Source organism: Fringilla coelebs, assembly GCF_963513975.1.
Source record: "Fringilla coelebs genome assembly, chromosome: 9".
Lineage (NCBI taxonomy): Eukaryota > Metazoa > Chordata > Aves > Passeriformes > Fringillidae > Fringilla > Fringilla coelebs.
Window position 1 is genome coordinate 21,331,605 of NC_140067.1, and position 16,211 is coordinate 21,347,815.

At 40.0% G+C, this 16,211-nt stretch overlaps 1 protein-coding gene across 1 annotated transcript in view; it reads left to right on the forward strand.

Annotated features, from left to right (window-relative positions):
• GPSM2 (G protein signaling modulator 2) overlaps positions 1-16,211 on the forward strand; it is a 26,381-nt gene continuing 10,170 nt past the window's right edge. The window contains exons 1-3 of the mRNA XM_084211690.1: positions 1-92; positions 10,027-10,342; positions 15,957-16,178. Coding sequence (XP_084067816.1) covers positions 10,281-10,342; positions 15,957-16,178 — 284 coding nt within the window. The 5' untranslated portion in view covers positions 1-92; positions 10,027-10,280. The remainder of the gene's footprint in view (positions 93-10,026; positions 10,343-15,956; positions 16,179-16,211) is intronic.

A 16,211-nucleotide genomic window follows, 5' to 3' on the forward strand; every position in this document is an offset into this window, starting at 1 on the left:
GGCCCCGCCAGCCCGGCTCGCACAGCGCCGGCCCCTCGGAGCCCCGCCGGCCCCTCGGAGCTCAGCTGCCCTCTCGCCGGCCCGGCACACAGGTGAGCGGTGCGGCGGGGACCGCTGGGTGCCAGAACGGGGCCTCCGAACGCGGCCCCGGCAGTGTTGCAGCCCCGAGCGGGCCGGTGTGTTGGCGAATGGAGTGGCGGCGCGGCCCGCTCCGGGCGGCGCTGGGCGAGCCCGGTGCCGTGAGCCCGTGGCGAACAAAGGCAGGAGGTGCCCGTGCCCGGCGCGGGTGTGTTGTGTGCCACGATCGCCCCGGAGGCTCTGACGGGAACCGGTACCAGCAGGGCTGTGCATCGGCCGCCTTTGGGCTCTTGTGTTGTGCTAACGAGATGGATAAATAAAATGAAAGCATAAGGGCAGGAGCGAAACAGGCTGGTGAAAGAACGGAACCAAAGAATCGGCAAGCATAACGCGAGGAGTGAGGTATAGAGGGAGCAAGCTGTAAACTTGTTCGAAAGTTTGAGTTAGGCATTGTGTTGTGGTATATCTAAACTCGGATTATACCAAACCTGGTCTCATTTATCTACTAGACTGTAGGTTTTGCTGGTGTAGTTCCTGCCCTTCTATTGCTTTTTCACTTTTTCAGTGGAGGAGCATAGTAAATCAGAAATTGCTCTCTATCCCCTTATTGACCTGATTGCCAACTCACACATTTTACCCCACCCTGAAGCTGTGGCCTTTCTTCTGCTTTAGAAGCCTTTTCAGCCTAATGTGCTGTTCCTGTTAGATTCTTGCCAGTGACTGCAGGGCTCATGTAGCCTGGGTTGCCATGGAGAGCTGTGCAACCATCTCAGAATTTGGAAGAACGTGCTGAGTCTTGCATCTCAGTTAAGAGATTCTAGTTCCTGCTTAAATTTTTTTCTGGGAACTTTATGCCTCTTTTTTAAGTGATAATTCTATTAGACCTGAAAATGCTAGCAAAAAGACCTCCTCATAATACAGTCCTTCTAAATTCATTGCTTATATATATTTATAGTATGTTAAAACTAATTTGTAGGCCTGTCCAAGTGTTCCTTCTTACTAGTTTAATTAATGGTTAGCAAATCTTCTGGACTGTGCATCCCTCTTCAGTAGGAAGGACTTTGTACTTCCAATTACTTCCGTATAAAGCTGGGGCAAAACTTACCTGAAATCTAAGACAGCTTCACTGGACTAGAAGAAACCTGTGTGAGTCTTATCATTGCTTTATTTAATACACTGTTGTTTAAATGCTCTTGTAACTCTTTCAAGCATCTTTAAACTACTTAGGATTGTACATTTCTGCTACTCTTGCTGCAGAATTACTTCACAAAAAGATGGTTTGAAGGTCAGACTAAGTTTTGAAAAGCTTTTTTCTAAAAAGAAATGCTCTTTGTGCAGAGCTTTAACTACTGAACATAAGGGGATTTTTTTTTAGCATTTATAGTTTTTTAGTTTCTCCTCATCTTCCACTTTTTAAGTTTAATAGCCAACATATTTCTACTTTTTGTCCTCCAGGTTTATTGTAGCCTTTATGTGGTCGGTTTCACTTTCCACAACTTAGTCCTGCCCAGATCTGTGACTGTAGTCCTGGTTTCAGTAGCTTTTAAGGTTGACGTCTTAATGAACTTGGTCTTGTTTGAGGAGAGAGTGATTATTTTAAGACTTTCTGAGGGATCAACCTGTTACTGTTATCGCTGCTCCTGCAAATGAAAGCAGAGAGAGATACCAGGTACCAGAAAAAACCTTAAACTTTTCTTTAGCCATTTGGTAGCAAGTCAGCTATACAACTGATAATATCCAAAAAGGAAAAAAAGGCAATATTTTGTGGAAGACCACAATATTAGGAATGCAAAATACAGGAAAAGCAGAAGTGGAAGGACTGGCAAGAGATGGTCTGAAACACATACAGCGTTGGAACAGATGATTAATGTCAAGTTGCCTCTTGGGACTCAAATTTGGCCGTGTTTGAAGAATATGTTACTTGTTCATGTAGTGAAACTTCTTTGTATTGTAAGAAGGAAAGGTTCCATTCAGCTGGGTTACAGGGAATATAAATCACATGTGATTTATAAAGAAGGCTCTCTAAATCTATTATTTCTTCATTATTTCTGTTTGCTACATTATTTTTCCTCCCATTGCCATGTTAGTATGCTCTTAGGAGTTTTGTTCCTTGCCTGCAGCACTTTGGAGCCTGGACCTTATCTAGTTGGTTTGTTAGAGAACAGGATGTGCTACTGTGACCAATTCTATCAGCGTAGTAATGCCTGTACAGAGTGGATAAACTGGCAGTGGGGGCAAAGTGGGCTGCAGTCCAGTAGTCATCACACTTATGGAAGAAACTGCATTGAGGAGATTCTGAATAGATTTGCAGCTGCATCCCAAGTGTTGGAATGAATATGCAAAGCAATTTACAACTGGGCACCTCACCAAATAGTGTTTTCCTTAAATCTCCATAGGTGATGTGCGGTAAATACACTGTATCTGTCTGTAAGAAGCAAAAAGTATAAAAAAGCAATGCATTGTCTTCTCACTGTTGTGAGTGTTCATCCTGCACCTCAACTTTTGCAGTTTGTAGCTGTAGACTCATTAGAGAGGATGTTAATGGCTGCTGTTAGTACTTGGGAACCGAGGGGCACAGGTGATACACCAAGCAGTGCTGCTGGCATTAACCTGACCTGGATCATTGCAGTTGTGTAACAGAGGTTCTACGAGAGCTGCATCTGCTCCCTGCATGGTGAAACCTGGCTGGTAAGGATTCATTGTGCTGAAAGTCTGCTTTGGCTCTGAATGAGCGCCACAGTGCCAGCTAGGAATTTTGAAACAGCAGCTATATTACTTCACTGAAATTGCTGCTGTGTCTTACTGCCCGTGATTCTAAGGATTATTATTTTTTTTAAATTTAATTTATAGAATTATAAGGTAACTTCTTCCATTTCTTTGTAAGATGCTTGTACAATGTTTGTCTTCTTTCTTTTACGTACCAAGATCTCTTTTTAAGAGATTTCATAGGCTAAGAAGAAGCTAAGCTAGGCGGAACATTTTGTTGGAGAGATTTGTGATCAACTGGCTGTATCAGCTTGCTGTATCAGCTCAGTGCAAATAGCCATCCTTTTGTACTGAACCCTTCCTGTGTGGGGTTCTTTCATACTGGATAACATGCTCCAGTTCCCAAACTGAAGGTAGCCGAGTGTCTCGTTGCCTGGGAGAGGCCTTGTATATGTTCATTTGCATGATGAGATTGTCCCAAAGGAGAAGGGTTCAAATTTACCTTCAGAACTTGGTAACAAAACTGTTACTCATTTATTGGGAATGATTTCAACTTACACTGTGAACAAAAGGATTGCATAGTGCTTTGTTGTGAACTCTTATTGCAGTCTATTGTGGCATTTGTGCACTTGAAGTGCTTGAAAGCAAATCCTATCTCCAGTTGAGGGAGATGTTGGAAATAAGGCAGTGCAATGTTTGTTTTCAGTCTGTGAATGACATTTTGTAAATAAACTTGGATCTGGAATAAGGAAAGAAAAAGGATAAGGAATCCTAATACCTTGATGTGTCAAATATATGGAAAAATTCTGACCTATTTTGACTGTGATCTTATTCTGTACTGTTCTTGTATCTGAAATCTTAATCTTGCTGCATGTAGAATTAGTTTTCAGTGGCCTGATTAGTTTTGTGATGGGTGTATTATTTATATTTTGCTGGCACTTCATGTTCTCCTTTCTTATTTTATTGTAGTGTGGGATTCCCCTAATTCAGGATTTAAATAGATGGCTTACATTAACTCTCTGCAGGAGTGTCTGTATAATAAAAATACTCGTGGTTACTTGTGTTAAGTGCACTGGGTTCTTTAACCTGCACACTGGACAGTAATTATGTACATGCAGTAGCAAGCTGTTTGCCAGTTAAATCCTGGTTCTCTTAGAAAAAGAAGGGGAAAAGGAATAAGCAGGGTATACAGAGTTTGAAAGGTTAGGCATGTTGCAGACCTTTAGCATTTCTTAAAGGCCTAAACACTCCATTCTGCTAGGTACTCGACAAACAGAGGAAAAATCCTCCTCCTAATCTCCAGAATAGGTGGAAAGTACATACAGGAAATGCCAGAGGGCAGGTGGAAATGCTCCCGTATTAAGGGCTTGTGTTTGCCATTAACAGAGCGCTGTGTGAGCCGGGGCATCCTGCAGCTATGCCAAGAGGAGTTAACCTGTGAAATTAAGGAGATGAACCTTCTCTTACCTGTGTTTAGAACCTACCATGAGCAGGGTCTGCTGGGTTTAGGCAACCAGTGAAATAAAGAAAACCCCAAACAAAAATTGGTAGAAACAGAGTGATAAATTAAATATCTATGTTGTTGCCATGTCTGTCATAATGCAGGGCCACATTAGCAATTAGGTAATGGATGTTGGACTCTGCTCTGGAGCTGTGTTCCTCTGGTTTCAAATCCATAATTTCATTTCCAGCTGTGGGTGTGTTGAGAGCCTCACTTCATTTGAGCAAAATTTATCTCGGAAATTCTTGATGCCTCTCGTTGTGGGGGGGTTTGTTTGTCTTTTTAAAATTAATTTTAAATATGGAGATGAGTGTCTCATTGCTAGGATGGTTTTAAAGGTTTTTTTAAAAAAATACAAATAGAACTACTGTATTTATATCCTGTAAAGTAGTTTTGGGGTTTTATACAATATTTTCCTTGCCTTGTTTCATACAATTATTAATATTTTCAATAAAACGGTTTTGTGTACCTACTTGGGACTCTTTGGGACTGTTCTGGGGCTACTTGTTCTCCTTTGTCATAGGGGGTTTCTCTTCCTATGACTAAATTAGAGTAAATTGACAAGTAAATAAAATAATTGGACAGAAACCCTTTTCTTGATTTGGATTTATGTACAGTGCTAGAAAGAAATTACGGAAAGGAATGAAAAAAAGAATGGGATTGCTCAGGAGTTTGTGACAGACAATGATAGTATTTGTGTAACTACTCATTTAGCAATTTTTTTAATTTTTGAGGAGAGTTGCAGTGAGTATCTGAACTTCTATCATTGGTATTTCTCTGGTCTTTTATAACCTTTTGTGCTTCTGTTGACCATCTGGAAAGACTGCTGGTTACTGAAGTCATTAAGTGTTGGGCATTAAGTGGCTAAAAAGGGAGATGGAATTATTTCAGAGATAACAGAGTCAAGTTTCCCTCTCTCACTCTGGTAATTCTTTTCTTTTGATTCACAAAAGGCAGTTAGCTCTGCATCTGTCAGTTCTGGTTACAAAATGCCTGTCTGGCCTTATGCCCTCAGCTACAATTTGGTGATTGTCTTTCTAGCAAGGAAATGATGGTTTCCTGTATAAAAGATAGCTCTCTGCACATCGTTTGGGCAAAGGAGGGGAACCTTCATATTCCATTTTCTATTGGAATAAGTGAAATTCCAGGCTTGTGGAGCAGTGGGCCGATAGGATTACAAGTCAGCATCACCTCTGGGACAAGGCCAGTGCAATACCCACCCCTTCCAGCCATTTCAGGGCTGTCTGCAATATTCAGCAATGTGTCTAAGATTTGTGTGGGCCCATATTTATAAGTCAGCATGGTGATATAGGTGGGGGGGAGGAGGAAGCATCTGAACCAAATACATGAGATAGTGGTTTATTTTATTTGCAGCTTGACTGATGAGCCTGATAATATAGAATGTTTAGGTGGGGTCTTTGCCATGCTCTGTAGCGATACAGACTCTGCTGCACGAGTTCTATCACTCACACCTGGGAGGAGCAGCTCAGGAGCTGTTTATGAACTTCAGCTTTCCTCTTGTGTCTATTAAGGTGTGATGTGAGCTGCAAAGTGGCTTGCATGCTGCTAAGCCAGTCCTATAAGAGAATCCCTGTGGTTTATTCTGGGGTTTTCTGCTCAACAGAAAAATCCATCAGGAGACAAAGGCAGTATTTCAGAGCAGGCATTGCTCCACATCATCATGATCCTGAATAAAACCTCAAATTCGCCTCATCAGTGAAGGTGGTTTCTGTGTGCACTCACCTAATCAGCTGTTGAACAGCTGTCAAAAGTGGTGCAGAGAGGAGTTTAAAAGTAAGCTGCCAAGAATAACCACAGTGGTCTTAGTACAGTTGTTTCCTGTATTTGCAGGACCCATTCTCATGACTAGTCACTTGTACTGTGCTTAAGATTTCGTAAAATTAGCTTTTGCCCAGCATGGCACACATTTACTTAAAGGCTGATTCACAGGGGAATATATATTACTGCTAATGATGATGCTGTTTACCATGTTAATAGTAAATACAATATTACACTTGATGTGAAATTTTAAGGCTTTTTGGTAGCTTATTTTAGGCTTATCCATTAATGCAGGTAAATTTTTAAAATATCCTTGAACAGCATTGAAGACTAAAATAGAAAATGCTTTACTTCTAAGTGTTCCTTGTGCTATTTGTGTTTATATGCTCTTATATATTTTGAAGGTCTGAAGCCAAGCTGATCTCTGTATTTCAGTAATTGGACTGTTGGTGTATTTTTATGTTTGTGTAGTCTGGTTCTTCATTCACAGGGTATGCAAAGCTCTGTTTTGTTTTTAGATGATCCAGTTTGAGCTTCTTTTCATTCTTTTTTATTTTTTTTTCTCCTACCCATTCTGTAGCATCTTTCTGAAAGGAAATTCAAACTCAGTTCACCATTGGGAAATTTGTCTTAATCTTGAAACAAGAAGTCTCTGTCACTAGCTTTTCTCAGGAAATGCAATTAGTGCAGTAAATCTGCCTTTATCTGTACTTTCCTGTATTAGCTTTTGAATCTCTCTGTCGGTGATGACTTCATTTGGCAGATGCTCCTTTCCCACAGATTTGTGAGGAATAGCAGATGGAGAGAGAAGGCATCACTTGATCATCTCCTTTAGGGAAAGGCAGAAAGAAGGGAGCTGTTTGATATTCCAGCAGCCCCCAAGTGACTGGTCTGTCAGCTGTCCGGCCCTGTGACTGCATCAGCAAAGCAAACCAAACTTTTGATCATCTGACAAGCTCCAAAAGGAAGGTGTGGGTTGAGGGAAGGAGCAAATGAAGCTGCTTAAAATGCACTATTTTGAAGTGATGAAGGAGAATAAAACCATCTTCTCCAACTGTATTGTGATCATTAGTTCTGTATACTAGAAATAAATCACAGCATTGGCTTTCTGTTGCTTGCTGTTGAATTTTCACCTGTGCAGAAATATGGTTTTCTGTCAAAATGAAATGAAAAAATCTATTGTAGACATTCAGTATAAGTAAGAATTGCAAACTGATTAAATTTATTGTCAACCATTGAGATAAAACTAATAGTATGTAATCAAATCATTACTGAAGTGGAAAATGCCTTTAAAGGTGAAACACCTGTCTGGAAGCTGTGATACCTAGAACTACTAGCTTTCATACAGGCTTTGGGGAAAGAAATAGCAACTTCTGTTTTATCACTATCAGGAACTTGAAACATACGATAAGAATTAAAAATAGAGGGCCTTGGTTTCTTATATAATTTTTCTTGAGAGAGAGTGAGCCTTATTCCAGTCTTAGCATTTGTATCACTGATTCAGTGCAGGGATGTTAATGGAAGGTTGCGATGTACTTTCATCATGCAAACCCCATCTATATTCATATAGCTTCTATATAAATCTGTGATTTAATAGGAAAAAAATGAAAAGTGATTTTCTGCATGCAATAAGCGCGTTTTTTAGATAGAGCATTGAATTGAGGCAGATTGGCCTTTTATTAATGGTTTGATTAAATATCCTTTAGCTGGTTTTAGCTAGGGTGAGTACTCCCTAACTATGGCTCACCATTTTCTTCTAAAAAAGAATTGATACAGTGCATGTTTTGTCTGTTGTGGACTATGAGGGGCTGCTACATTTGACTGCCCATCCACTGCCTTGCTTCATTTGATTTGGGGTGGTGAGGCTGTTTGTTTCTGTTTCGGTATCAAACAACTGTGTCATCAGTAACACCAGTTTAATTTCCCTCTTCTGAAGCAGACCCAGCTTTTTCTCTGTGGGCTTTTTGCTGCTACTTCAAAATAACAGAAACCCTTAGGACTTCCTGTATTAAGTAAAATTGTGCATTTAGAGGTTGTGTGTACAGCTTCGAGTGTTTGACTTCCATCTCCTGTGTTTTGCATTCCCCACTCTAATTAATGCGATTTAGGTTTGGTTACTGATTACACGTTGGCATGGCTGAAGGCGTAATTGACATCCTAATGACTTAGGCGTGAGGAAGCCAGGTATGAAGAGCAGACCCAGTAATTTGGGTTGGATCTGGGATGATGATGCGTTGGCCAATGTGGGTGTGTCTGTATCACCCTCCCCAGAATAGGAATGTGCTGTGTGGCCATTAAGGAGGGAAACAAACAGGAGTAGTGGTTCCAGCTCTTGGTGGCATCAGTCAGACGATGAGGAGAGATGTAGCTCAAATATAGTAAAGGTGTAAACACCTGATATAAAATGTACTGCTAAAAATAACTGATATTTAAATAAACACAGATGTTCTGATGTACTTTTAAGTATAACTGTTTTTTAAATTAAAGCTGGCTTTTTATTTTTAAAAAAGCTTTAAAAATTATTCAGTTAATTACCATTACAGTAAAAATATAGAAAAAAAATTACTACAGTCATCATCTCGTGATCTGTGTGTACCAGAGTACACACTTTTTACTTTGTGATGCGTTCCTCTGTGGAGGAGAACTTCCAAATCCCTTGGATTTGCTGCGCAGCAGGAGTGCTGGAGGGCTGCTATAGACTGGGTGGCTTAGGGTCATCTGCCTGTATGGGTTAACCTGAGCTGAGGCTGGACAGGCTTCCGTGGAGTGCATACCTGGAACACAGCCTGCCCAGTGTGTGGGTTGCAGTGCTATTGTAACCTGTGGGTGTCACGCTTCATAATTGCAAAAATACACCCACACCCTCTTGTTGATGCCAAATAATTTTAGTGATGAGCATGGAAGGGCAAAATATTTGTTTAATTGGAAGAATGTGGATAGTCTGAGGGCTGCTATCAAGGAAGAGTAGGATGGGAAGCATGAATCTTCACAGCTGGGACTTGATAAAGCTAATGAGAGGAAAAGGCATGAGCTATATCAACAATTAAATATACAAGTTTGCATATTCTTCTCATGACAGCTTTGAGTCTGAGCTCTGTTCCTGTCTTTTTGACACCTCTGCAGTCTCTTGATGAAATATGCATTTGTGAATTACACAACTTTATGTTTACTTGCAAAGGAAGGTAATATTAGTACTGAGGCATAAATAAGTCACTGTCTCTACTAAAAATATGTTTAAAAGTGGGTAAACTTTTGATTACAGGGTTTCTTTTCTGTTAATTTTCCCAGCCAGCCCAAACATGTCCAATATTTATATGCTGGCTTCTGCAATCCCTTTGAAGCTGAGTTTGGAGCTCACATTGCAGTGCTGCAGAATTTTTGAACAGGAAGCCAGTGTTAACACCACTTGCCCTCCAAACTCCCATACTCCCCCCTTTTCTTTTGGGAACAGAGAGAAGAAAAGTGAATATAGAGCTTAAACCTTTGCTGGCTGCTGTGCTTACAGTACTGCAGGTGGGACAATCTCCAGAGTGGATGATCTGCAGATGGGATTGTGCCCGCTAGTTTTGACTGCTGTGGGCCTTCAGCTGATGGTCACAGTTTCAGTAGCAGTGTTTACATGGAAACTACTTTGTAATCTGTTCTGTATTATGCCTTTCATTCTGTAGTTTTCATCCTTAAAGGTTTTTGCCTGGAACTTCATGAGGCCAGAAAATACTAACAAGGGTAAATTCTTCAGTGTCCAAGAGAAGAGAGTGTTGGTTTTTGTTAAACTTCTTTGGCTTTCTCACTTGCCTACAGGAATTGCCATGTCTGTGTAGAAGGCTTTGGCTCTGCCTTTAAGTTCTTGAATGACGTTTCCTGCTTCGTAGGAGCAGTGTTATGCTTTTACATCAGCTGCAAATGCTGATGAGTTATTAACCATGAGACTTCAAGCCAAGCATCTTGTGTTCCCTTTGCAGAGCCGTGGCTGAATGGAGCTTAAAGGGCCACAGATGAAAGAAAGAACGTGAACATTTCTGAAGGTGTGAAATGTGTCTGGCAGTGACCTCCTTACCTCAGTAATAAAGAAGAGTTTTTCTACAGGAGCTTAGGATATCTTTACTCCAGCTTCTTAATATACTAACTGGAATGGTGCTCTGACAACAATTCCCCATAATAAAGCACTTGCCCTACTACAGAACAGTATTTCTTTCTCTACTGATAATGTAACTCAATGGCGGAAAATAATGTTTTGATAAGCATGCCTGAAGATCGCTCCTTTCACGTGAGATACAGGTAAGACTCTGGTAATTTTGCTGTTAATAATAGAAAGCTAAACGAGTTGCAACAAATAGCTTGGTATCTCTGCTACTAATGTTATTGAAATTTAAAATTAAACCCATTTTTTTGTGATTTTTGAACGATGAAAATTCACTTTTGCTATGTAGCAGATTATATTAGTATGACTAAATGATTGTATAGTCCTGGGACTTGCATGGTAACAGAATAGTACATTATTGCATGTATTTCTTTCTATTTGGGCTAGAATGATATGAAGTACGGTTCCTGCAGGGTAATAGCTGCTCCCTCTTTTAGCTGTTGGGCTGCCTATGCAAATTGCTGGGTTTTGTCTGCTGAAGTTCTCTGTACTTGGCCTATTACTGTTTTGGTGAATGACGAGGTATTTTCCTTGCTTAAAATGAAGGGGTTTGATTGATAGATGGAAACTGCCTTAGTGCCTTGCACTCAGAAGTACTGATCTTGCAAGTGAAGAGGATATGGGATTTCCCTTCTGAGAGCTCTTACAATTTTTCTTCTGAATCCCCTTTACAGACCTGGGATGTGTTAGCATTTCACACTCGCTCTAATGGAGCTGTACTACAGGAGCATTGTGTAGTGCATGGTGTTTGGAAGGGTAAATCTAGCAGTTCATTCAATAGGAAGGGACACTGGAAGACTGAAATGATTGTTTAAAAAGAAATAAAAAATGTGGTTCTTGTGTGCTCCCCCTGCCCCTACCCTGATCATCCTTTCTTTGGAAGCCTTTTCCTCACTAGCTAAACAATAAGGCTGTTAACCTGTATTTGTAAGACAGTACATGCTATGGCTTAAAATTAATCCTTTCAATCTTCTGACAGTGTTAGATTGGCGTTGGAGTGGTCTTCTCTTCCATTTCATAGAAGAGAATTCCTTAATTTAATTTCATACAAGTCCAGTGTCCTAGGTGGCAGTGCAGCCAGCTGGAGAAGCTGTCTCATGGTCAGTAAGGAGAAAAATTAGCAAATAAGCTGTAATTTACTGTTTTCTCTCTTTATTTGGTTAAAATCTTTATCCTGTGGCTTTGACCCTCAGTGTGTAAGCATGGTAACTTTGTGCCGAGTGTTTCCTGAAGGGACCCACTGTCCAGCATTCCTCTACCATGTTTCCCCACGCTGGTGCTGGTGCTCTTGGTCCTCCCCAGACAATTGCAGAACATCCTTGCTCACTCTTTAATAAAAGCAGGAGCTGTTCAGGGTGCTATTATAGAAGTAAATGGATGAAAAATAGGTCAGGGCCAATTGAGTGGTATAAATTAACAAGCTAAAAAAACTTCAAAAAATTTGGCAAGCGCAGTCAGGGCACAATGTCTTACTGCTTTATGCTGTATTTCAGGACAGGTTTGAATGAGACCAATTAAAAATATCAACAATAATAATATTCATGACCTTCTTAAACTTTTCTGCAAGAATTATAATCTGATTCACATTTAAAAAACATGCTGGCAAAATACTTTTAATGCAAAAACATATTAAACTTTCCTAAGACTTTGAGAAACCAAGGATTAATTCAGTATATTGACCTGGAATTTTATCATGATATTGGTAGCTATAATTTGGAAATATTTCATTTTGTTGGAGTTTAAAATTTAGTGCAGGAAATAAAAGTCATAAATTACTGGGGAGGGACTTATAAAGTTTTTTAAAAATTTACTCGCAGGTATTACCCCAGGCTTGTTTGGCTGTGACTGCTCTTTCTCTCCTTCTGGCATTCCATTACAACTGATTTTAAAGAAGTTGGAGCCCACTTATAAGGAAAGGCTTTACTGTGGGTCTGTTTCTGACTGTGCAAGTGTTTCTTTCCCCTCACGGTAGTTCATCAGTATCACTTTCGCAGTTATAAAAATGCTTGTGCTGGTGGAAGGAGCATTGTTTTTTTAGTGACCGAAAATAAAATGCTAATGTTACTTGATTTGTATGAATAAATGGGTGAATATTTGTAGAACTTGCTTCTTTCAGCCTGCTAAATTCATACACCAAAACCTAGTAACTGCTTTTATCTTGACTGGAGCAAAAGAAGACAGAATTCAGGGGTGTGGTTTGTTTGTGTGTGAGCTGTTTGTTTCTAAGCTGACGCGCAGAGTTTGATGGAAGCAGTGCTGCAGTGGGGCTGTGCTGGAGCTGCTTGCAGTGGTCGCTGTGGAGGCTTCTGCTCACGGGGAGAAGCTAAGAGTTAGGGCAGAAGTCAGGAATAGTATGTCAGCTTTATTACAGGATGCTGTGGCACTAGGGATGCTGTGCATCTGAACTGAAGAGTTGTCATGGGGTTGTTTTGTCTCTAGGTGTGTTATTTGTGCCAACATGTTTCATGGCAAATTGATGACAGCTGTGTTCCCCTTCAAAAGCAAAAATCCCTCTTAGTGGGAATTGAACTGAGTAAAACTAAATTGTGTTTAGAGATTGTAGTAATCAGTGAGTGTTACTACCTTCTTCCACTGACTTAATTCTTACCACTTTTCTTGTTCTTACTGTGAGATGAGAACAGCTGAAGGGAGGGAGACAAAAACAAGGAGGCAATACACTTAGGGTTTATATTCATAGAAATAATAAAGGTTTAAAATAGAACATGAAAAAGGTCAGAGAAGAAGGAAGGGGGGCTGGGAAGAAGAAAAATAAAAATACTGGGGAGCTAGGCAGGAGGAAAAGCTTTGAGGGCCAGATAAGGATGAGGTAGTTTTACAAATGAGAAATTATTCAGGAGATGCCAGGCAGCTATAAACAGCATAACAAAATGAAGCCCTTGTGAGCATTTTTAAGTAACATCTGAGAGAACGCTATCCTGTTCAGCAGGAACAGAATTGCCTTAGAAGTGCACAGATGAATGAGGCTCGTTCTCTCCTCTGCAGATTCAATGTATCTCTTGTTTGGCCACTGGGTGTTGAGTAAATAATTCCATTCAACCCAGGGAGCAGAGAAAGTAATGTCATATTCTCCTTATAACTATTTAATGACTTCCTAAAACATTGATAACCGTGCCCTGTCTAGTCTGCCAAAGTGCAGTGACAGGTGCACTTAACCATTAGCAGTGACAGGTGGAGAACACCTACATAAAACCTAAACAACCCCACCAAAACAAAACAAAAAAAAAGTTAATTTGCATAAGAGTCCTTTAAGTAGCAGAGGGGAGAAAAAACCAAATATAAACCAAAACCAAACCGCTTCTGAATCCAGTTTTGGTACTCAATGGAAAAGCCTCGGAAACTTTTAAAATAACTGAGTGATTTCATAGCTCTTATATAACCTGAATAAAATATTGAGTGCAGGCAACTGTGGAAATAAATATTTAATTTTCTCTGTTTTATTTCGGTATAGCTTATTTAGATTTTGAAATGGTAGGTCAGAAGGAATGGATCCAGATGGAATTAAAGTTTTAATTTGCTGTACAGATTCTAGCAGCCTGTTAACACAACCTCTCAAGAGTTGTGTAATTTTTGCATTCTTTTTTTACTCGAGCAATTATTAATTCCCTTTTTCATTTACTTCCTGTAATTCTAGTTGAATTTAAACACTCTGTAATAAGAGCTGATTTTCATCAGTCTGAGTATAAGCCATTTGCTTCTTAGTTATGTTCTATATGAAAGATCCCACATTTTTCATTTTTATCAGTTATACTAAATCTAGGGTTGCAAGGTCAAATGATTGTATTTCAAATTCCCTGATGAAATGGTAATGCTGCCTTGGCGTTTGGCATTTTTTGGTGTAGTGTGAAATTAGCTGAATGCAGTCTCTCAGGGGGGCTACCATACTGCAGCACTCTCTGATACTGCCCTTTCACATTTTTAACTGCCTTTTCTTCACTGATTATCTGGCTGATGCCTCACAGTTAATTTTTTTTTAATGGAATAAACTCACTTACAGAAGCAGAGTCCAGTGTAGCATTTTCATTGTTATGTCACGCACACATTTTGCTGGAAGTTCTGTTCTTTTTAGCCATTGAAGCAAAAATCCAAAGAGTGTGGCTGTGTAATGGTCCAAATCTCTGCTCTGGGAAGCACCATATTTTCCAGCTGTCACTCTAATTGGCCGTGTCAGTTAACATGAGGTGCCCGGAGAGAACCTCTTTGGATAGGATTAAGATTACCCAATGAAGTGTTTTAAGTCTTAAACCTTCAGTTGCTGATGGTGTCATCATTTCTGTACTTAATAATTTCTGCCTTCTTCTGTGTCTTACATTCCACACATGCACAATGTCATGAGAGCCAGGTGGTGTGTTGTAGCTAATAGGAATGCCCTAACTTCTCTGAGAAGAGTTTGCAAACCTAAAAATACTGCATGTGTTATGGATATCCAGCCTGGAAAGTTGGGCTTGGCAAGAACTTCATGCTGGAGTTATCTTTTGCTGTCAGCATCTTTAGCAGCTACCAAACAGACAGTGCTTTTGGTTGCAAGAGTTAACCATGTCAGTCATCTCGCTGTGCTTAAGTTGTGGCACGTCGAAGACCAGCAGGTACGGTAGTATTTTGTGTTTTGTATTGTACTTGTGATCCCAGTTCTTCTAGCTCTTTTGGAAGTCATTAGATTTTTCAAAAATATTTCCTTCCTGTTCAGATTTGAGTAGAAGTTTGTATAATCAATTTTTTTCTAGTTTAAGAAAATAAAGAATATTGTAAATATTGCAGGTGTATTAAAAACTTTATCACTATGTCAAGTCAAAGCAGGTGTTGTCTGGTGTTTCCACTAAAAATAACTTCAGCAAAAGCCAGCATTTGATTGTCCACTCTTTGGCAATATTAGCATATACTTTTTCAACAATTACAGAATGTCTCTTACTGGGTTTTTGTTTTGAAAAAATTCTTAAAAAAAAATAAAACGCTGACATTTTTGCCAGCTTTTAAAAATGCATGTATCCTGAAAAAGCTGGAGAACCATACTGCTTCAAGATTGGGACCTGGAGCTGGTGCCTTTCTCATCTTCCTCTCTCATGCCTCCCTCCCACCTCAGAACCAGAAAGTAGGAAATGTTTGGATAGAATTGTTAACACTTACTGAAATGTTACATTTTGTACTCCTGAGCTCACAGGGGCAAATATGCACGTGAGTGCCACTGTGGTTTTCTATCAGCTTCTTTGTTCATGTTCAAAATGTATTATTCTACAAATTCATTCAAGACTGCTGTATTTTGTACCCATATAATTGCATTTAATTTTTTTCCCTGTGAATTATTGTGCAGGTTACTGTAGCATCACCCTAAAAATGTGAAGTGCTTCCATTTATCAGAATCAGTATTTGTCAGTAATAGCTTGATTTCTAGGTAACTTTTCTGAAATTACCTAGATGGTGAAAACTGTTTTTGAACCCTTCGAGTGTTGCCTATGGACAAAGCAGTGTTTGGTTTTCTCTCTGAAACTGAAAAAATAAGAAATTGTAGCTGTCTGTTGAAATGTTATTTTGCTCCTCACCATCAAATTGTAATTTCCATTTCAGCCTTAGTTTCTGTAATACTCTAAAGCAAAGCTCATTGGTTGTAGTGTGATGCTGATTCCCTCTCCTAAACAAATAGAGGCTATCTGAGTGAAATAATCCCTGTCCAGAGCTCAGGTGCTGCACAGAGTGTGGCATTTGGAGTGACTGTTGGCCTTTTTTGTCACGGTGCAGGATGGAGGCTTCCTGCCTGGAGCTGGCTCTGGAAGGCGAGCGCCTGTGCAAGGCAGGAGATTGCCGGGCTGGAGTGTCTTTCTTTGAAGCAGCTGTCCAGGTTGGAACTGAAGATTTACGAACCCTGAGTGCTATTTACAGCCAGCTGGGCAATGCCTATTTCTACCTGCAGGAATATGCAAAGGCCTTGGAATACCATCACCACGATTTAACTCTTGCAAGGTAATCGTTCTCCATGTCGTCCCATTCTGGGAG